The sequence below is a fragment of the Ailuropoda melanoleuca genome, chromosome 3 (assembly GCF_002007445.2).
Source record: "Ailuropoda melanoleuca isolate Jingjing chromosome 3, ASM200744v2, whole genome shotgun sequence".
NCBI lineage: Eukaryota > Metazoa > Chordata > Mammalia > Carnivora > Ursidae > Ailuropoda > Ailuropoda melanoleuca.
The window spans coordinates 67077384-67100545 of NC_048220.1; the positions used below are offsets into that span (position 1 = coordinate 67077384).

The following is a 23162-nucleotide window of genomic DNA, read 5'->3' on the forward strand; positions in this document are numbered from 1 at the left end:
CGAGAAGATGTGGAGAAATCAAAGCCCTCATAATCTGCTAGTGGGAATGTAAACATCTCTCCCTCATACGATCAGTGGTAATATTTCCTTACTAGCACTTTGCATTTTGTAATTTTTTTTGTAATATCTCCCACTAGACTGAAAGCACATGAAAACAGGTTTTAGGTCTCTTTACTTCACTTAAGTATACTAGTTAGGGAACCAGTCATTCTGTGCTATCTGTGATCACTGATTTGCTTACAACTCTCAACCCACTAAACTGAATCTTCTTTTTAAGATTTTGTTTGTGAGAGAGAGAGAGAAAGAGCACAAGTGAGCACAAGTGTGCTCACATGAGTGGGGGGAGGGACAGAGGGAGAGAATCTTTAAGCCGACTCCCCACTGGGGGAGGAGGGCACTGGATCCCATGACCCATGAGATCATGGCCTGAACCAAAGCCAAGAGTCCGATGCTTAACCGACTAAGGCGCCCACGAGCCCTAAAACTGAATCTTCATTAAGATTGCTCTGTGCCTTAATTTTTCATCTTAGTACCTCGTCAAGTTGTTGACACAGAGGAAGCACAAAGGAAAAGTTAAAGTGATGCCAAAGTGTGGTACACAGATTTTTGATGGAGTCCCAGTATTCTTTCACGGGGTTCAAAAGTTCAAAACTATTTTCATAATAATAAGACATATGCCATTCACTAGGTTTGACGTTTGTACTAATAGTGCAAAAGCAATAATGCCCAGGCCCAGACTGCAGTCTCCCAACTGTATTAGTTGTATCAGTTTTCTATTGCTGCTGTAATTACTTCCCACAAATTTACTGTCACAAAACCACAGAAATATATTATCTTACAGTTCTCTAGGTTAGAAGTCTTAAAATGGGTCTCACCAGGCTAAAAGGAAATGGTCAGGAGAGTTGCATTCCTTTCCGGAAGCTCTGAAGAGGATGCATTGTTTCCTTGTATTTTGTAGCTTTTAGAAGCTGCTCTCATTCCTTGGCTCACGGCCCACTTCCCTCATTTTCTATTTAGCTCTGTGGGTTGAATCCTTTTCATATTGGATTACTCTGAATTCCTCTTCAGCCTCCTTCTTCCACTTTTGAGAACCATTGTGATTACACTGGACCTATTTGGATAATCCAGGATAATCTCACTATTTTAAGGTAAACTGATTAGCAACTTTTAACTCCTCTTTGTACTATAACCTAACATAGTCACAGGTTCCAGAGATCAGCATGTAGGCATCTGGGGGAGGGGGCGATATTATCTTGCTTACCAATGTAGTCATATTTTTTCACCACCACACAGCTACAATAAAAAGTAAAGCCAGGTTTACTTAAAAATGTCTTCAATGAGCAGTAAAAATTAGTAATGTTATTAGCTCAACCTTGGAGTACACCACACATTTTTTCAAAATCAACCAAATTGAGTGAGCTCTCACTTCAAGGAAAACTTTAAACAGCAATTTGCTGTCAATGATAAAATTAGGTTTTCAAAGCAAAAATAAGAATTTTGGGCAATTCACATATTGTCAGATGGACAGCTTCCCAATATTTTTAAATTTTCCTGATGTGACTGCTGATAATGTTAACAAATAGGATTTTTTGACAACATATAATGAAATGCATTAAGATTTGGAAGATCAGCTTTTACCTCAATGAGTCAATATTTCCACATGGCCAATGCATTATATAACAAAATCACATGATTGTTAAGAGTCATTAAAAGTGCAAGATGGACCAAGGACATTTGAAAGTTACAGATTACAAAAAGTTCACTGAGAGGGTTTCAGATATCACATTGCAATTAAACCTTAAGAAACCACCACTTAGTAAGTTTGTGTATAGGAGGATCAAAGAAAAACATTGACAATTATCTGAAAAGGTCACTAAAATACTCCTTTCTTTTCCAACTATATGTCTGTATAAGTTTGGATTTTGTTCACTTATTTCAACCCAAAACAACATATCACAACAGTGTGATTAGAGAAGCAGATCTGAGAATTCAACTCTCTTTTTTAAGCCAGACATTAAAGACACTGCAAAAACATGAAATGATGTCACTCTTCCACAAAAACTTTCTTTGGGAAAATATAATCATTTTTTAAAAGGCTCTATATGTTAACACGTAAGGCTTTATTATTGAATTAACTACTTTTTAAAAAGTTAATTTATAATACATATAATATAAATAAATATAATAATATAATAAATATAAGTAGATAGAATTACATACATAAAAACTCCGAGGTCAACAGTAATTTTTAAGAGTGTAAAGGACTCCTAAACTAAAAGTTTGAGAACTGCTGAGGAAGATAAATGAGAAAGTCCAAGAAAGATCATGATCAAAGTCTATCAAAGGAATAAACTTAGGCAGCCTCACTGATACCAGGGTCGAGAAGGCAAGGTAAGAACAGGGCATGGAAGGAGGGCTCCATTTACAAAGAGCCCCACTCCCAAACTCTTTCCCAGTCAAATCTGTGATTAGCAGACAGAGTTCATCCTTTAGGAGCTAAGTAGCCCACAGGCATTTTTGAGGGCAGTTACGAATATACGTTAGAAAAGGAAGTAATTGATGTTTTACGAAATTATAAAGGAATAAATTATTATGTGGATTATACACCAATTGCATTTTAAAAATATTATTTAGTGAGCTGAAGTCTAAAAAAGCAAGGAACGGGGTAAAGAATGTCATGACAACGAAGCACAGAATAATATTCACTGGTATTAGTAAAAATTAAGACTTCTTCAGTAGAATGCTCCTCAAAATAGCTCCTATCACTCCTCAGTTTAAATTAGGTAAACTCCAGACTTACACTGTTGGATTAGCTGCAGTTCCCCAAAGGGAAAATGGAAAGTAAATTCAGGTGACGTGGCATGGCTGCTAACTGCTAGAAACAACTTCAGCTGTACAACTGCTCTGACACTGAATGGTCAGAGTCAGAGAAGAGCCGTTTCAGTAAATCTTAGCAAACAAATTATGTGACAGAAAAGGACGGCCATATTAGCCAACTAGAAAATAGAGCAATTATGTCCCCTAAAGAGAGCAAACAATAAGTCTTTTCTTGGAAGCATGGTCAAAAAGAGCCCTAAATTTAGATTCTTAAGACCTAACTTTTGGCTCAGGTCACATGTTTCCTGAGTTATCTGGGCCAGTGAAACTACCTTTTTAGTCTTCATTTGTTAAGATAAGAAAGTTAGTCTAAATCTCCTGCTTTAAAATTCGACTCTAATTCACAGTAACGACCACATTTTATATTCAAATCCTAAAGTCACATAATCTGAAATAAAAACACAGGCTAGTACTCACCAAATTCTAAGGGGCCATTTGAAAAGCATTGAATTGATTGATGTCTACAGTTGCTTAGTAAGAACAACAAAAGAGGGTAAGGGTGATCTACAAAAGTCTAATATCATGACCTTTTTAACCACAGAGGTATCTTTGGGAGGAAGAAAAAGGGATATTCACGTTTGGGCTTATATTCAAGCTATGGATATTAACATTACTCAGGTTTTTGGGATTGTTATATTTATTGGCTACCTGAATTTAGAAATTTAAACAGCATATTGTTTAACTACCTAATGTTGAAAAATCAGTTGCTTAGCTAATGTTTTATTTCCAACTGTTATTTGGAACTTTTGATTCCTTAGCTGCTCTCTGGCTAACGAAAGTATACTATAAAATATAAGAAGTTGTTCATCTAAGACATGTGCCTCAAATGTTAATGTCACTGGCTGGCTGGGATTGTACCTTTCTTAGAGGTTGGGGCAGGCAGTAAAAGTCAAGAGTTGAAATTTAAACACTTGTAAATTATAGCATGTGACAACTATCAATTGTTTTTACTAATAGCTAACATTATATTGAGCACTGTGGGAACATGGGATTCCTCTAACGGATGACTTTGGAACACATATTCCCCATTGGCCCGCTGAAGCTTTCTTCGAATAGTGCAGCAGTTTGACATTCTTCTCACTCTTCTTCTCTCCCTTCCTCCTTTCCTTCTCTTTTTTTCACAGGTGGTCTGACCTGCATTGAGGCCTGAAGACACTTCCCTCCTACTCTTGCTCCCTCTCCTTTATCCTTCAGGGGCCTTTTCCCCAATAAACCTCTAGCACATCTAATCCCCTCTTAGCATCTGCGTCTCTGGGAATTTGAGCGAACAAAGAAAGCACTTCCAAGTCCAGCCACCATATTAAACTGTGCACGTCATTATTTAATCTTCACACAGGCTTATTTTACAAATAAGGAAATACTAGGAGCAGAAAAGTAACTTTCCCAGAGTCACGCGACTAGTGACAGACCTGGGATTTGAACTGTTTGACTTCACAGTTGGAGCCCCAGACCTTAGTTTTTTTAAGTAGGTTCCACACTGGATGTGGAGCCCAACACAGGGCTTGAAATCATGACCCTAAGATCAAGTCCTGAGGTGAAATCAAGTCGGACGCTTAATCGACTGAGCCACCGAGGTGTCCCCACCTTATTTTAAAGCAATTAGATTACAGTAAACCTCAACAAAACTAGACAAATCCCTAATAACACTTTTTCTGATTCCTGTGTGTTTTCACACACTATCAAACTTAATCCTATTAAATTTGTAAAGTTGATATTACCACTTGACAGATAAACAAATTGGGGCTCAAAGAATGTAACTCCTTCCAAATCATATTTAAGTTCATAAATTTGAGTTCATATGCAGGTCTTCTCTGAATTCAGCTGCTTTACATTATACTGCTCTCCCTAATTAATCAAAATGACAATGTCTTTTTTTTTGTTTAGTTTTAGCTAATTTTCTTGAGAATGTTATTCAGCAAAGAATCCACCAAATGATTTAAACAGCTATGTATGTTTCATATTCATACATATTACAGATACACTACCAGTGTACATATTGTAGATACACTATTTCCTGAGCCACCTCTCTCCTTATTTACTTGTACTTTAACCAAAGCTTAGAGGGAAATAAATAGCTGGAGCACTGTTTCAAAAACCTGTCTCCAATAACATATCAGCAGTTGAAGCTGGAAAGCAGCGTTCATTTCACACTTCTAGAGGCTTTTTAATATTACTATGCTGATTTTTACCTTTAACTCGATTCAGCTGCAGTCTTTTGACTGCACCACTCAAACATTTTCCTTAACCAGGGTCACCTGATGAGGTGAGTCAGCAGTCTGCAAAATCATCATTTCTAATGATTAATTCCTGGTTGTTTCCCAGCCTTTAAAAAGACACAGCCTAGCAGTAGCGTGCTCTATGTCAGTCAGAGCTGGATGTCGAAGTAACTCAGCAGTGTATTCAAATATCGGAAGACAGGTGGGGTGCTGTTTTTGGTGTTTGTTTTGTTTTTCTGTAGATATGCATAGGGAAGATCTTCCAGAGGGGCAATACTAGGGATCTAAGCACAAGCAAGTCAGGAAGAGGAGACCCATGACTGATTCCATCGTGGAGGTCCTGGAACCACTAAGGGGAGGAGAGAGCTAAGTGTCCCCTACTCAATCCACTATGTGACTTCAGATGGGGAAAGTGGTGCTCAGAGAGGGGCAGGTGGTTGCTCAGAGTCACAGAAAGGGGCAGGAGCCATGGAGACAAGAAGACCTCATAGCCTGAGAGAATCCCTACCCCCAGCCAAACCAAAACCCCCAATGCATCTCCACTAGGTGCCAGCGCCCAACTCCCACCCTATTGAACAAGGTGTTTATAAACCATTCCCCACACCATAGATGTGAATCCATGTCCTTTCAAGGTGGAGCCCCCAAAATAGGAAGCTTGATGGCCCCTCAGGGTCCTCTCCCATTTTCGACTGGGCCTGAGCCCTGAGTCATAGGTGTCTACTCACTAGGAAGGAAAGGATTGCTCCCCAACCAGATGAACAGACTGGTGGGGGTGAAGGGCTAGTAGGCAGGTGCTGGGTTGTGGCTGGAGTAGAATCATGGGCAATTTTTCATTTCTTTTTCCTGTTTTGTATATTCTCAAATTTTTCATCTGTAACACCTTTGGGGTTAGATTAACTGATCTATAAGGTCCCTTCCAGCTGTAAAATCCTCTGAAGTTAGCTGACTCCTAAGTATTCATCTGAATAGTTGAGAAATGATCCTTAGAGAAATATATTTCCCCGAGTATCACCTAGTTAGTAGATGAGCCAGGGTTAAAATCCAATTGGAGGCAGTATAGCAAAGTGGTTATGATAATGGCCTCTGAAGTGAACAACAGTTCACATCACAGCTCTGGCACTTAATGACTGTGGTAACATAGAACGGTGTACAAAGCTTGTCTTGGCTTCAGTTTTCTCATCTGTAAAACGAGGATAATAATACTTACCCTATAGTTCTGTGAGGATAAAATGTAACACTACATAGCAAAGAGTAAGCAACACTAAATGCTAGGTATTCTCTTATCGCCTATCTAACTGTCCAGTTTTCTTTGCAGGTGACCACATAGCATTTTATGGATGAATGTAGAGTGGACATTACATTTCAGCACCAAAGTGAGTAACGATAAATAAGTGTTTATTTATATGGTAAGACCCTTTTTTAAAAACGCACAAATACTTCTCTATGGATAAATTACATTTTAAAAAGTAATCATCATTCCTTCAATGAATGTTTATTGAGCCCCTGCTATATGCCAGACACAGAGCTAAATGCTGGATATGAGATAATGGAGAAAACAGATACAATCTCAATCTTCATAAGCACTGAAATTTGATTGGAAACAAAACATCCCTGAGATCTACCTAAGGGATATGTAAAGCAAATATCTTTGGGACAGTGAAATTAATAAATGTAAAAAAAAAATGCACGTTAAGTATTTGAGACTAGCTGTACATATATACTTGTGTCTATGCAAGACACTCTTTATAATTAAGTTCCATGTTATTTATAATACTGGTCATTTTAATGAGATTTTAGTAAATTCCCTGACAATTAGGCTATTTCTACTTCCCTACATAAAATAGAATACTGGAATGGGTATGTTTAATTAAGGATACTCCCTTAAAATGTGCGATAAGCACCATCTGCCTGAGGGTTACATGAATGAAATATAACAGTTTTGCTAATAACCAGTAAATAACAATTCCTTACAGGCATTACGAAGTTCAATTATATGAAGTTTGTGATCATTCACTCATTTTTCTTTTTCTCCACACATATACACACGTGTGTGTGTGTGTGTGTGCTTGTGTGCAAAGCTGACTAAAGAGCCATCTGCTTTCTGGACTTAGAGTCACCTATACACTGATGGTCTTGAGATTATTTATATTTAAGTGATGATAAAACTGGCCAAGAAAAAAAAAATGGGTTACTCATATGTCACAGTTACTCTATGGTAATATCTTAAATACTTAACACACTCCTTAATCCTTAATACATTAACTTAAGGAATTCCTTAACCCATTAACACATCCCTAAAATCTCTTTATACTTAAATTTTGCTATCGGTTTCACTTTTGAATGGTGACATATTGCCTATTCAATTTTACCAGAGTGAAAAGAATGATTTGTGTTAGGGATATTTATAAAAACAGTAAAAAGAGCCAAAGTTTGGAGTTCGGTCGACTATGTTCAAAACTCAATTGTGTCATTTAATTATATAATTTGTGAGAACATCTTTCAGTCTCAGTTACAATGTCTTTGAGTCTCAGTATAAAATGTTTGCATAATAGGAGTAGTATAACTTATAGGACAGTAGTAACTTTAAGGAATGTAAAGTGCCTGGCAAACCATAGCTATTTGTGGTATTAGTGGTTGGCTATATTAATTTGAAAGAACACAAATCAAGAGCAAGAATTAAAAAAAATACTGCCTGTCTAAAAAGCTACTTGCTATATAAAAACATGTAACTTCCCTTAAATTATTTACAATCCTTTCAACTGGAGAAATAACACGAGATTAAATAAACATTGCAAAATTGGGACCAAATAAGAAGATTGTAAAAGTTAGCCGAACTATTATCCAAGAAGATTAGAATATCAATGTGCTGTCCTCAATAAGGTTGCATTACTCAAAAGGTAACAAGGAATTTGGCTAATGTATCAGGGGCTTTAAACTGAACACACTCCATTTTTCTTCATGGTAGAGTAATTTCGAGAACTCTTCCGGAACTGGCTGTTTGGGGGGATCAAAATTAGCTGCTTTTTAGGGGGAAAAGTGATGACTTAAATATAATGTGGGGTGGGGAAACTACTTACCTGAAGAAACTGCATTACACAAGAGAGAAGTAGCCACGTTCCCTACATCACTTCGTTCCAATCTTCGTTTGGAAAAACACCTTTTCTCACATTATCCCTCCGTCCTTAGCAATTTTCTCTTTAAAACTATTGAGGTTACCTCAGACCTCCCTCCCAAATTCTCCTGAATCCTTCATGAGCTAGGAAACCTGGAGCAGAGCACGAGCACTCGTTCTGAAAGTACATCTACTTCTTGATTACAGGTTTCCAAAAACTAAAACGTGTATGAAAAGCCCATTAGCTCAGGGTAGTCAGGAATACAAAGCCCCTTCTTACCCAATTCAAACAGCGGCGGGAACGTTTAATTCTAAACACAAACGACTCCCTCATCCCACGTCTAAAACGTTCCTAAAAGGTGCGACCCAGGGCAATGGAAACGGTACTCAGGTCAAGGATGGTAAATTAGCTCTCGGCAATCAAGGGTAACTAAACCCTGACAATGGGAGAGTAATGACACTCCTCGAATACTGGAAAAAAGACTTGGTACTACAAGTCGCTGTATATATGGTCTTCGGCCTCACTTGGGGATCCGACGTCGAGTTCCAACCTGGGGAGGGATTTGGCTAGCGGAGAAGGCGGTAAACCGACATCCTAGGGCCTCTTCCAGCAGCAGGCGATCAAGCGCCATGGGTTGGATACAGACACCTCCTGGTTCAACTCTCTCCCGCTCACTTCTTGGTCCTGCCGAGATGCTACACGGCGCCCCGACCGGCCGGAAATATCAGGCCCAGGAGGCAACGTAGAAAAATCACTTACCAGTCTCCCACGTCTGGCGTAGATCTAGCAGGAGCCTGGCCCGCCCGCCAGATTCCAGCCAGCCACCCGCTCAGACCACCCTGACGACGGCTCGAGAGCGTCACTGACAACCACCCGGAAATGCTACAATAGTTTCCGGGGCCGCCTAGCGCGCGGCGGGAAATTATTTCCCAGAGCCCGGATTAGTAAAGCTGCGAGTGCTGCAGCGGCAGTCGTCTCCCCAGTCACCACCGCCACCCGAGGGAAGCATCTCAGACTCTTCGGCAGGGAAGGTAAAGGGCCTCAGCTTGGAAGACACAGTGTACCCTGACTCTCTGGGGTCGTTTCCAACATGCCCCCAAAGTTTCTGTAGCTCCCGGCTTTGAGATTGGGAAGGGGCTTCGGTTGAGCGCCGGCGGTGCCCGGTTCTCCTGCCTTTCGCAGCCACCATTCGTTCCCACTGGCCCGGACTCGCTGAGCTCTGCGCCCGCGTTGGTGGGCTGCGGTCACAGACCCCGCCCCGCCCCGCCCTTGTCGCGGCTGGGACGGCCGCCGAGCGTCTCTGCAGTGCAGGCTTGAGCGGCTTCCCCCGCCTCCTGTTTGCGCAGCTCTGCAGGTCGATCCCCTGCCAGGAAGGCGCTAGGCCGCCCGCGTCTCTCGTTTCCATAGAACCGACTGGGACGCCTCTCGCCGAGTCTCTTGGCTGCTTTACATAATTTAGCGTCAGTGCAGGTGGCTGGGATCCCCTAGGCCCACCTACCAGTGACGGGGAAAATGGTGTCATTCTTTTCTCCCTGGTAGAATTTTTTTAACATATCCAAGTGGCAATGATTATATATCTGCGGCTACTGTATGCCTTTAAACATACACACACTTTTCCCTAAAGAAGGGTGTATGTTCCTGGGGGTTATAATGTCTCAGTTGCCCGAAGGCTGGGAACAAGGCTAAATCATTATTCTGAGATTTCTTCCACTTCCAAAGACTCAGATTAAATATTGAAAACAAAATTGATTTGTCACGGATACTCCCTATCAGGATTTGACCCAGAAATTAGATGGAGCTTGGTTTTGGAAGCGACAAGCTCTTTTTTTGACGAATGACTATCCTATCCCCACTCCCCAGGTTTTTTTCCTTGAGACCTTGGAAATGAAGATTTAAACGGAATTTACAGCATACTTATTTATGACAGAGTGCCTTATGAACTTTTTGGTTTATGTCGTTACGTTATGCCTCAGTTCCTAGAAGTGTCTATTGATGTGCAAGATGTTCCCGTTTTAGGAACGTTTGACCTGTATTGCAGGTATTGGGGGTGGATTTTTATAAGGGAGTTAATTTGATTATGTCTAACTTAAAGAGTATTTTAAATTTAAATGAACCAGGATGTTTTGAATACTTGAATGTATAAATTATTGTGAAGACAACCTTCGATAATACAAATCAGCCTCTTTTAGATCTGTTTTCTAAATCCAGATTTTTTTCACCTTACTGACTTGGGTTCAGTTGTATGATTTAATATTTTCCTCCTTAGAGTAGAAAGCATAAATCATGTGAGACAGTTATTGAAACAGTGGTTAAATGTAGTTACCTTTCATAATAAAAATTCAAACCTTTCATGATTTCCTAACAGTATCCACAGTTTTCACTAATGTCCAAAAACAGTTTTTTTTTGAAAACCAATAATATAGCATTATTAATTAGTATTTTTCTGATTATTCTGTCTTTTCACTGCTTAAACAATTTTTAAAATGAATAATTCCATATAGCCTGAATAATAAAACCTAAAGAAAGTGAAGAACCCTGTTTCTCAATAATGTAACTATAATGGAATATTATGTAACTCTTGTAATTGACTCTCCATAAATATGCTAATGGAAAAGGTATGCTGCACAATGTAGTATGTACTATTTCTTCTAAGGACAGCTTACTGCTTAAAAGTAAAATATCCCTGGAACTTTTAAGTTGACTTAGTTTTTACTTTTTTTTATATTGAAATTGTTTTGATGTAGGCTGTTTTGTTATTCTTGATGAAGTCCATATGAACTAGTGTAGTGATTAATTCATATAAAATCTATTTTGAGAGGAAAATAGTGAACAATTTCCTTTTTCATAAGAAAAAAAAATGGCATTCTTAAGATTGTTCCTGGAAATGCTTTGAAATTTTAGACATTAGTGTTATTTTTATAACTTTTTAAATATTTGCAGTAATATTGCTCGTCTAAATATCTCCCCACCCTCATAGTAGATTCCTTTACCTGCAGTGTATTTTTCTCTCATGCTAGCTAAAATAGATTACTTTCTGAAACTATAATGTGGTTAAAAGTATTAGACTAAATTCTGAAATTTAAGTCAAAGTGGTATCGTAGAAAAGGCATGTAACTTTTGCAGAAACAGGCAGGTCTTTGCACTGAACCTTGATTTCACTATTTTCCTAGCTGTGTATCCTTGAGCTAGTTTCTTAATCGGTAAGATTCCCCAGTATCCTCATCTGTGTGAGAAGGGTAAACAACATTTAAACTAACGTGTACTGCGTAGACTGTAGTAGGTCCTCAATAAAAGTGAACTCCTGCTTTTCAAACCTTACATCTTATGTTCCTACTAAGTAATTAAGTAATCGAGTTCTGATACAAACTCATAGCAGATTTGACTTTCATCCCCTATCGCTAACCAACGTAGACTATCTATCCATTCTTTTTTCCCTGAACATTGTCTCTCTTATTCATCTTGCTTCCTTAAGGGCCCCTTTATCCATAAAAGTAGCATCTCCAGTTCAGCCTGTTCATTGTATGTTACTGGATAGATTGAACATCTCCATAAGTCCTCTTAACCTGTCATTTCTTCCTCACCACAGTCACTTGGCTGCAACTGCTCCATTTCCTCCCTCTCCTCAAAGAGACTGAGCATGACTGTTCCTTTCCCAAATAATGCCATTGAAGTAAGAGTATTCCTCAGGTCTTGCCACTGGAGACCTCAATCAAATAACTACATATGTATGTACAACATGTACAACAATATGTATAATAATTACATATACACACACACACACACACATTCCATATCTTTCAAGGATGAGGCAGGAAACGGACACTACATCTTTAAGGAAAAAATTCCAAAGGCCAGCTGAATGAAGTTAAGCCAAAGGCCTAATTTGGCTCCTAGGCCAGGAGGATACAGAATTCCTAAACTCCATTTGATGTTACAGCATTCAGAATTGAACAGTAGTTTACTCAGTATGAATATGGTGATTTGTATCTACCTTTTGCAATATTGGTTAAAATAGAGATCAACACTTTGACCATTTTCACTTATTTACTTTCCCAGTTAAATGCTTTAGATAAGAGAAACCATGAAAATCTTAAAATTCTTGAATTCAAAGCAGCAATATTGATTTTTTTCAAGGGCTGATATATCCTTTTGAGAAAAGGGAATTTTTAAAGATGATTTTCTTTAGACTTAAAATCAAGGTAGAAATAGGTTTAAAATCCAAGTAGTTCACTAGAATAACATTAAGAAACTATTAGTTTTCAACCTGGTGGCCTTGAAACGATGAAGAATATTCACTGAAATGGAAAAATGATCACAATGTAATTTTAAATAAAAATTAAGATACAGAACTATATAAAAATCTCAATTTTGTTATATGTGTTTTTTCACACGCGCACATAAATCGTTCAAGTTATACCCCTCCCCCGCCTCCAGATGTTAATGGTGGTATTAATGGGTGCAGGGATTACAGGTGATTTTAATCTTTCTATATACTTTGTAGTGTAAATTTTCTGTAGTCATGGATTAATTACAATTGACAGTAAAAGTTACTTTGGGGGAATTTTTAGTTCTTAAATGCAAATAAACTTTTTAATAAATCCTTTATTTATCTTAGTTATTAGCATGCAACTACTTATAGGGTGCATTATGTTTTCAAAGTTCTGTGAAACCCTATGGCTGATCATAAAATCACTTGTAATGCAGAGTAGCATTTCCTGCCACAATCCTTGTTAAGCATCCCTGCCCCTGTTTTTTGCAGCACTATCTTCTTTCAGTTAACCATTAGACCCTGTTCTTTTATCCTCCCTGCTGAACCAGACCTTTGCATTCATCTGTATTCCTGCCTCTACTTTTCCCTGATTTCTCTTTTCAACATACTCTGTGTGTCATATTCAAACATGTTCCAGCTATGTGTCATATTGTAAAGAATTCATAAGACCTAAAAAGCTAGTACATAATAAAATGTTCTTAATTATGGTGAGTGCTATAGGTTTATTTGCATTTCTAACTAGCACCAACTGCGGAGGAATTTCAGGCATCAGGGATAGGCCCATGTGGGAGATATTTTGGGAAAGTCCACACCACAGAGACAGTTGCTTTCTCTGCATAAATGCCAGCTCTATTCACAGTCATTATCTCCTTAGTTGTGTGTATTATATGGTTCGAGGTAAGTAAGTATTTTTTTAATTACTACAACATTTAAAAAATTACAACAGAAGCATTTTCTTGTAACTAAGAATCTAATACATAATTTTTCACTTTTTGGCAGTAAAGATAAAGCCTTTAAGTGAATGCTCTCATTTTTGTTTTTCTTTTGTTGTGTTAGGGTAGTATGTTCTGATGAATGCCTGAAGGAACGCCCCCACAAGTTCTAGAAAAAGTTATAATTTCCCTGGAAATACCAATGATAGAATTGTATTGTAGTGTATTTACTTATTTACTTGTGTTAGAAGACTTCTAGCAGTTAGCCCTTGATCCCCATATCCCCGAATATATCACACACACAAAACTTGACCCTATTTATAAGGATTTTGAATTGTTTGAGTCATTAGGAGGTATTAAACTATATTATATAGTGCTCTCTTTGGATTCATTGGCATATCAGGCTGTTATTTCTTGTTTTCTTAATCCTGCGGGGTCACAGGAAGAACCATTACACTGCCAGTTTTATAAATATAAATAACTTTATCCATGTATCTCTATTTCTATATTTACAGCTATCAATTTTTTCATATATATGAATTAGATCTGTGATCTAGTTTGTTTGTCGTAAGATGTGGTATTAAAAAGCATTGCTAAATGTATCGTAAACTGTTATTTCAAGTAGGTGTTTGATTATAAGATGCTGTTTGATTAGGTCAATGGAACTTGTTTTTAAGAAATGGTGCTGCGAGGCACCTGGGTGGCTCAGTGGGTTAAGTGTCTGCCTTCAGCTCAGGTCATGATCTCAGAGTCCTGGGATTGAGCCCTGCATTGGACTGTTTGCTCAGCGGGGAGCCTGCTTCTTCCTCTCCTTCCCGCTTGTGCTCTCTCTAGCTATCTCTCTCTCTCTCAAATGAATGATTGATTTGAGAGAGAGAGTGCTCCTGCACAAGCAGGGGAGGGGCAGAGGGAGAGAAGGAAAGAATCCCAGGCAGACTCCCCACAGAGCTTGGAGCCCAACACGGGGTGGATCCCAGGACCCCTAGATCCTGACCTGAGCCAAAACCAAGAGTCGGCAGCTTAACCAGTGAGCCACCCAGGTGCCCCTGATTTGTTTTTTAATATTTGTATAATGTTTGAATCAGGACATCCTGTTATTTCGCCTTTATTTCTTCCCTTTCCTCTTGATTGTTTAGTTTCATATTTAATTGTTCCTTAGAGGAAAGAAACTGCATTTAAAAAGCTTTCCTGATTTCTACCATTAAGCACGGTTGGTCCTGCTTTCATTTTCCTGTGGACTCTTGCTTTGACAGAAAATGCTGTTAAATATACAAAGTGGGTGTTTTTTTTCCCCTTATAAAGACAATATGATTTAAGATAAAAAGTTTGCATGATACACACCCAAATCACTTAACAATTTATACATCAAAATGTATTAAAATGTCATTAATACTAAACATTCAAATTGTAAAATAGCTGTAAATTTGACCTAAAAGAGGAATATAGTATGATAACTTTTTTCCCTTCTAGTTCTGTATAACATACATTTAGTTACCAGGAAGCAGAAGAATAAAGCATAAAGAACAATTTTTAAAACTTTCTGGATGATAGCATTACTTTGATTTTTTTCATTGCTTTCTGTATGTATATTCCAGTTATTTAACAGTAGTTTCTGTATGTTAGTATTTTAGTGTAGCCAGATAAGATTTTACCTTTTTTTAAAGATTTTATTTATTTATTTGAGAGAGAGCGCACGGGGTGGGGGGGGGATGGAGGAGGTGGAGGGAGGGGAGAGAGAGAGAGAGAATAATACCAAGCAAGCTCCACACCCAGCCATCCAGGTTTCCCAAGATTATAGGTTTTTAAAGCTAATTAAACTTACCTTTTTGGGCAGCATTTCTTGAAATAGCCTATGAAATAGCTTTTTAAAACTTTATATGCATAAAATAAATGTAGTAAGTAATGTAAATATGGTTAAAAACTTGTGTCCTCTGATAAAAGTGGCTTTCCAGAAATAGAAAAACAATTAAATTGCCTTTCCATTAGAATACCAAGATGATATTCACAGATATGATGAATTTCACTTACCTGATATTTCTTAAAGGACCTACCATTTTCTTTTTTGTTTAATTTTTTATTTTTTTAAAATGTTTTTATTTAAATTACAGTTGACTTACAGTGTACTACTGTTTTCAGGCATACAGTATAGTGATTCAGCACTTCTGTACATCACCTGGTGCTCTTCGCAAGTGCAGTCCTTGATCCCCATCATCTATTTAAATAACCCATCCCCTATCCTTTCCCTCTAGTAACAAACAGTTCTCTATAGCTGAGTCTCTTTCTTGGCTTGCCTCACTCTCTTTTCCTTCCCCCCCCCTTGGCTTGTTTGTTTTGTTTCTTAAATTCCACATATGAATGAAATCATATGGTATTTTTCTTTCTCTGACTTCATTCACTCAGCAAAATACTCCCTAGCTCCATTCATCTTGTTCCCAATGGCAAGATTTCATTCTCTCTGATGGCTAAGTAATATTCCTGTGTGTGTGTGTGTGTGGATTTGTATATTTATATACCACATCTGTATTCATTCATCAGTTGATGGACATAGGCTGTTTCCATAATTTGGCTGTTGCAGAAAAGTGCTGCTCTAAACATCAGAGTGCATGTATCCCTTTGAATTAATATATATATTTTTCTATTCTTTAGGTAAATACCTAGTAGTGTGATTCGCAGATCATAGGGTAGTTCTAATTTTTACCTTTTGAGAAACCTCCATACTGTTTTCCAGAGTGGTTCCACTCATTTGCATTCCCACCAACAGAGCAAGAGGGTTCCCCTTTCCTCGCATCCATGCCAACACCTGTTGTTTCTTATTTTAGCCATTCTGACAGGGGTGATGTGATATCTCCTTGTAGATTTGATTTGTGTTTCCCTGATGATCAGTGATGTTGAGCATCTTTTCATGTGTCTCTTGGCCATCCGGATGTCGTCTTTGGAAAAATGTCTGTTCATGTCTTCTGCCCATTTTTAAATTGGATTATTTTTGGGGGGTATTGAGTTTGATAAGTTCTTTATATATTTTGAATACTAACCCTTTATCATATATGTCATTTGCAAATGTCTTCTCCCATTCCTAGGTTGCCTTTTAGTTTTAATTGTTCCCTTAGCTGAGCAGAAGCTTTTTGTTTTGATGAAGTGCCAATAGTTTATTTTTGCTTTTGTTTGCCTTGCCTCAGGAGACATACCTAGAAAGAGGTTATGGCCTGTGTTCTCCTCTAGGAATTTTATGGTGTCAGGTCTCATATTTAGGTCTTTAATCCATTTTGAATTTATTTTTGTGTATTATGTCAGAAAGTAGTCCAGTTTCATTCTTTTGCATATTACTGTCCAGTTTTCCCAACACCATTTATTGAAGAGACCTTCTTTTCCCATTGGATATTCTTTCCTGCTTTGTCGAAGATGATGTGACCATATAGTTGTAGGTTCATTTCTGGGTTCTCTTTTCTCTTCCACTGATCTATCTACGTGTCTATTTTCGTGTCAGTACTTTAATGTTTTGATCACTGTACCTTTGTAATATAACTTGAAGTCCAAAAATCTGATGCCTCCAGCTTTGCTTTTCGTTTTCAAGGCAGACCTACCAATTTCTAAAGGAAATTTGTTTAAAGGATTTATTTACACCCCTAGAATTAATAGAAGCAACATTTCTCTCTATACGCCTTATAATCCACTTGCAGCTTTATTGTATACGTGTATGTGTTCTGCATCAGACTAAATCATTATTTCAAGTAACAGCATATTCTTTGTAAAGTTTTTATATACTACTAGTCTATATTAATAGATATTGTCATTCAGGAGCTATGTCATATATCCCATAAAATTGGTTGAAAAATTTGATGATTAATACAAGAAAGAATTCCTTCTGCAAGAAGCCACTTACATTTTATGTACTGATGATAGTATTTTACATGAGTGATTTTTCATAGAATGCCAACCTCTGTTATGTATATTTTATAATTTTGTACCAGAACCTTTTAACTTTTTAGAGAGAGAGAGAGAGAGAGTGCATGCATTGTGCAAATAGGGGAAAGGGCAGAGGGAAAGAGAGAGAGAGAATTCTCAAGCAGACTCCCTGCTGAGTGTGGAGCCCAGCTTGGGGCTCAATTCCAGGACCCTGAGATCATGACCTGAGCCAAAATCAGGAGTTGGCTGATAAACCAACTGAGCCACCCAGACGCCCCAGAACATTTTAACTTTTAAAAAATGTTTCATTGAGGAGTCTTATCCTTATGGACACTTTTTTTATGTTCTGCATCTTCAATTTTAGGATTTTAGAGGGTTAATGCATTATATCCCTTTCCTTCTTTTGGAGCCAATAGAGAAATAAGAAAGTCTGATATTTTGAGGTCAAAATAACAGCTTTTTTACTGAATTAAAATTGGTTTGGAGGAAGTAGCTTTGTGCAACTCCTGTGTGCTTCTTAATACATAATCTCTGAATTCATTTACTCATGAGCCTGCTGGACTACTACTGGCAGCTGCTTAAGACATGTCAGAAAACATTGATATGAACTGTCTTTGCAAGTATGCTGATTTATCTATCAAAGCATATCCATTTAGTCCTCTCAAGTAACTCCTCCCCCCAGATCAAGGAGTGAAGGGTAGAGAAACCAGGTGTATTGTTGGCTGACGTTACTCTTCTTAGAAACCTTAAGCAAAGAAAATAAAGGTTCATCTTAACCCTGAGTAATGTCTTAAATTGTTCATAGTGAGACTTTCTTTGAAGTTTTACTCAAAAATGAATCTCAGTCTTTACATAAACACACATATGTATGTACTTCATATGTTTTTAGTATCTATTTGTATATATTTGATCTTGGACAATAGAATTTCTATAAAGAACTCTTGTCTTTATCCACTTGTCTTGTTCTATGTAACACTTGTCACCAGTTGTCTGTTACTATTCCTGGGCTTAAACAGGTATAATTTTTTAGTTTCCTTTTAATTGTCTTTAAAGAGTTCAGCTGCTTTTGCTCTTTAGCATTAATTAAACACCAATCTACAGCTGTAGGGACAAAATTGTTAGAGAAGTGGAAAATTACCGATTTCTATAGTCCTTTTCCTCATCTATAAAAAGAAACTAGATTTTCTCTAAGATGCTCTCAGTTCTGAAGTTCTAATGTCATATAAACAAACAAAACCCTGTATTCTCATTAAAACTACTGTGAGGTGTTGTCTTTCTTGCTTAATAAATGTGCCACTTCAAATACAAATGCTTTATGAACTACCTTTATATGTGGATTAAGGTCTCTGTTTACATAAATTTGAAAACGATGTGATTTTTTTTCAGCCTCTTTTGCAGGTGATAAAATTAACATATAGCAGAGTTAAGAAATATAGATTGGGAATAGAATCCAGGTTCATTATATGTACCTAGCATACTAAGTTAGTTGGTGTAAATGCTTTGGGAACATGAGTTCTATCAACTTTTGTAATGACTTAGGTACTCTTCAATATTTGTCCACAAATATTTTAAAAATTATTATAAAATTTGATTAGGTTTCATTGTCCACAGTGTGCTTGTTTCAGAAGCTATTAGCAAAAAACAGTGCTTTTAAAATGAAGCTGGTATTACTATGCTAATATTTATATAAATAATCCTTTCTGAAGTATTGTATTCATTCATCAGTGTGTTTTAGTGTCAAGTAACGTAGGAACACATTCAATGTTCAAACCACCAAAAAAAAAATCTATTTACAGACACATTTTGGGAAGATAACTTTATTTTTTTAAGATTTATTTTAGAGAACATGTGAGTGGGGAGGGGCAGAAGGAGAGAGAAAATACTCAAGCAGATTCACCGCTGAGCCCAAGCCAGATGCAGGGCTCAATCCCAGGACCCTGAAATCATGACCTGAGTCAAAATCAGGAGTTGGCTGCTTAACTGACTGAGCCACCCAGGTGCCCCAGGAAGATAGCTTTATAAATCAATTTCTATTGCACATAAGCAGTCTTAACATTGGTATTTACAGTAAACCCTTGTATGTTTAATTCATTATATGTTTTATTTTTTTATTTTTAGCACTCGTAGTTAAGAAAAAGTAATGTCAATCCTGTGAATATTATCTTTAACATATGTTATCTTCTTTATGTGTATACACGTTAGATGGACGATGGTGCTCCAAAGCATATCATCCAAATGACAGGATTTAAGATGGAAGAAAAGGAAGCTCTAGGCAAATTGCTTTTAAAACTAGATTGCACTTTTATTAAGAGTGAGGTGAGTACAGAAACTTATAAAATATTTAAGATAGACTTGAAAAATAATGCTGGTCTAAGAATGACAAAATGCTCTCTTGATATTATAAGAACAAAGTGAATGTGCTATAAAGGAACTCTTAGTAACATTTTTTTCATTTGCATTTTTCCTTCCAGAAATACAAAAATTGTACACATCTTATAGCTGAACGCCTGTGTAAGAGTGAAAAGTTTTTAGCAGCTTGTGCAGCAGGTAAATTAACTACCTTTCTCCCTTGAAAAAAAAATCTTCATGTTAAGAAAAAAAAAAAAGTACCTTAATCTGCTAAAGATAGATAGTATCGTTATTAAATCAAACATAAGTGTGGTTTTAGCTGAATATTTTTCTGAAAATATTTTTTAAAATGTTTTTTGTCTGATTTTTCTAAGTAAAACTTTGTAACACATGAAAATGTACCAAAGAGGCAGGAATACTTACTTAACCAAAGATTTAGTGTAAGTGTTTTATGTCAGAAAAAATTTTTAACAAAAAAGTTGGGCATAACAATGCCCCCCCCCAAAAAAATGCTTTTGTCTGAGTCTCAGCTGTTCTCAAATAAGTTTGTTTTCTTTGATCTGTCATTGGAAAGAATCTGTTTTTGTTCTCCTTCTACTGTGTCCCCTCCCATCCATGATATGAAGCAATGATCCCCCTATTGTGTTTTTCTAAAGTTTTAAATTTCATAAATCCAACTTAGAACTTAGTGTCTTCCCTTCTCTGTCACCCTTGATGTTTCTTTTATAGTTTCTTTTGTGGTTGAGCTAGCATATCATTAGTTCACTGATTGTCCAAAAAAAAAAAAAAAAGTATTGTTTAACTCAGTAAATTTATTATTTTTTAGAGTAATTTACCAGAAAGATACTTGGTTTTATTATTCTCTCTGCAAATGAAAGCACATATTGTCCCTGCTTTTGAGAAAATTTTACTGATGCCCAGATAAAGGAACTACAGCATGTTATTAGATATTCTGAAAAATTCTCTTCCTCAATAAATTTGTTTTAGAAAGTGTAACATTGCTATAAACGTGATTGAAGAAGTTTTTAGCATATGAAGAATAATATAAGTCTCAGCCAAAACAGTGAATAGTAATAGTAGACATAGCTTAAGTAATACCACATTTATTTTAGCAAGTCTTAGGATTGTATTTAATTTAGTAATGTTTAGACTTAGAAGCATTATGAGAAAGATTACATACAATGTTCAGTGACATTGTAGACCTCTACCAAAAATTTGGGAAAACAAACATAATTCAAAGATAATGTTGGCATTGTAGCTTAAGAGTCTCATGATGAAAAAGGTCAAACTTTATTTGATATTTGGTCTTTATTGTTGACCAATTCATTGGAACCAGAATTCTTTTACCAACAGTTGATTTGCTTTCTAGGAAAGTGGGTACTAACTAAGGACTACATAATCCATAGTGCCAAAAGTGGCAGATGGCTTGATGAAACAACTTATGAATGGGGCTATAAAATTGAAAAAGACTCCCATTATTCACCTCAAATGCAATCTGCACCTAAAAGATGGCGTGAAGAATTGAAACGCACTGGTGCTCCAGGAGCCTTCCACAGATGGAAAGTTGTTCTCCTTGTTAGAGCTGATAAACAAAGTGATTCTCTTGTAAGGTAAGATGAGATCTCATAAAAGCTAAGCAATGAATGAACAAAGAATTTTGATACGCTTGAATACCGTTTTTGTGTTTCTTTGAAATTGTTGATTTCATCCAAATGAGCGATGGTGATTTACTTTTTAATCTCTGAGTTAAGCCATTCTGTACTTAATTAAGCATATGTTGCTAATGGAATAAAATCTATTTTATAGTATTGCTTTAAGTTATTCTTGGGTCTCTGTTTAACTTTCCATGTTAATTCTTTTGGCTAATTCAAGCAAAATAAAAAACTTGGAAGATTTTCGTTTTTAGTTTTGAAGCAATTTTAAATTTTTATAAGTATTTAACAGAAAGGCTTTTTTTCTGGGTTTATATAGTACAGTCTTCATGGTTCATAATGTTTCCGTCATTATTTCATTTCTTTCTAACTTTTACATCATATTTTTTAAATTCTTACTAGGTAAACTATATTCCAAGACTGCAATGACTTTCAGGGGGCTGCAAAGACCCTTTGTTACCTTTATAGAAGTATAATTTATAGGCAAGTAAAATGCACACATTTTAAGTATACGTTTTGATAAATTTGGAGAAATTTATACACCCATATTACACCCTCACACAGTCAAGATCTGCAACATTAATGCAATCTTACAGTGTTCTTGTCATTACATATTTAATTCTGCCCACCAATACAAGACAACCATTGATTTCCTTTGTGTCACTATACATTAGATTTGTCTTTTTTTTTAAGTTCGTGTAAATGGAATTATTCTATATATATATATATACACACACACACACACACACACACACACACACACACACACACTTCTTTGATGTAGTCTCATTTGCTTAACTCATCATTTCCAAGATTCATCCTGGTTATTGTGTGTATTAGGAGTTTGTTCCTTTTTGTTGCTGAGTAGTATTCCATTTTGCAGATGGATCACTGTTTAGTCACCCATTGATAGACATTTTTTGTTTTCAGTTTTTTTTTTCCCCCACTTGTGCTAATATAAATCTGCTATGAACATTTGAGTACAAGTCTTCATGTACATTTGTTTTTCTCTTTCTTGGGTAAATACCAAGAATGAAATTTCTGGCTCAGATGGCAATTGTGTATTTAACATTATAAGAAAAATGCCAAACTGTTTTCTAAAGTAGTTGTACTATGTTACATTTCCTCCTAACAATGTGTGAGATTTCAATTGCTGTGCAATTACTTTGGCACTATTGTCCAAAAATCACTTGACTATTTTTGTGTGGTGTATTTGTGGGCTTCTTACTCCATTGGTATCTGTGTCTACCTTATACTAAAAGCACACAGTTTTGGTTACTATAGTTTTATAATGAGTCTTGAAATCAGGTTGGGTGAGCCTCCCAACTTTGTCTTATTCAAAACTGTTTTGGTGATTCTGGAATTTTTATATTTCCATATACATTTTAGAACCATCTTGTCAATTTCTACAAAAAGGCAAGCTAGGATTTTAGTTGGGATTGTATTGAATCTATAGGTCAAATTGGGGAGAATTGAGATCTTAACAATATTGAATTGTCCTATTTATAGATTCCCTATCTCTCCAGGTCTTTAATTTCTGCCATTAATGTATTACATTTTTCACTGTATAAATCTTGTACATATTTTGCTAAGTTTAATCCTAGGTACTTCATGTTTTGGGATGGTATTATAAATGGATTGATTGCTCTGAAAATTTTTATGTGCATCTATTGAGATGATTGGCTTTTCTCCTTTATTTTGTTAATATGGTAAATTATTTTGATCAATTTAAAATGTTAAACCAGGGGCGCCTGGGTGGCACAGCGGTTAAGCGTCTGCCTTCAGCTCAGGGCGTGATCCCAGCGATCTGGGATCAAGCCCCACATCAGGCTCTTCTGCTATGAGCCTGC

General features: G+C 36.7%; 2 protein-coding genes across 11 annotated transcripts in view; one reads left to right on the forward strand and one right to left on the reverse strand.

Moving 5' to 3' along the window:
• KIAA0825 (KIAA0825 ortholog) overlaps positions 1 to 9136 on the reverse strand; it is a 393004-nt gene extending 383868 nt beyond the window's left edge. For 7 of the 8 annotated variants that reach the window (XM_034656498.1, XM_034656501.1, XM_034656500.1 and 4 more), the window contains exon 1: positions 8966 to 9136. The gene's annotated coding sequence lies outside the window, so the exon portion shown is untranslated. Of the gene's footprint in view, positions 1 to 875; positions 1112 to 8965 lie in introns of all 8 variants that reach the window. The other variant, XM_019804207.2, reaches the window with a different exon arrangement.
• A 5-nt stretch (positions 9137 to 9141) lies between these two features.
• SLF1 (SMC5-SMC6 complex localization factor 1) overlaps positions 9142 to 23162 on the forward strand; it is a 71324-nt gene continuing 57303 nt past the window's right edge. For 2 of the 3 annotated variants that reach the window (XM_002923629.4, XM_034656506.1), the window contains exons 1-4: positions 9142 to 9237; positions 19514 to 19627; positions 19783 to 19858; positions 21030 to 21270. In XM_002923629.4, coding sequence (XP_002923675.1) covers positions 19514 to 19627; positions 19783 to 19858; positions 21030 to 21270 — 431 coding nt within the window. In that variant the 5' untranslated portion in view covers positions 9142 to 9237. Of the gene's footprint in view, positions 9238 to 10066; positions 10245 to 19513; positions 19628 to 19782; positions 19859 to 21029; positions 21271 to 23162 lie in introns of all 3 variants that reach the window. The other variant, XM_034656505.1, reaches the window with a different exon arrangement.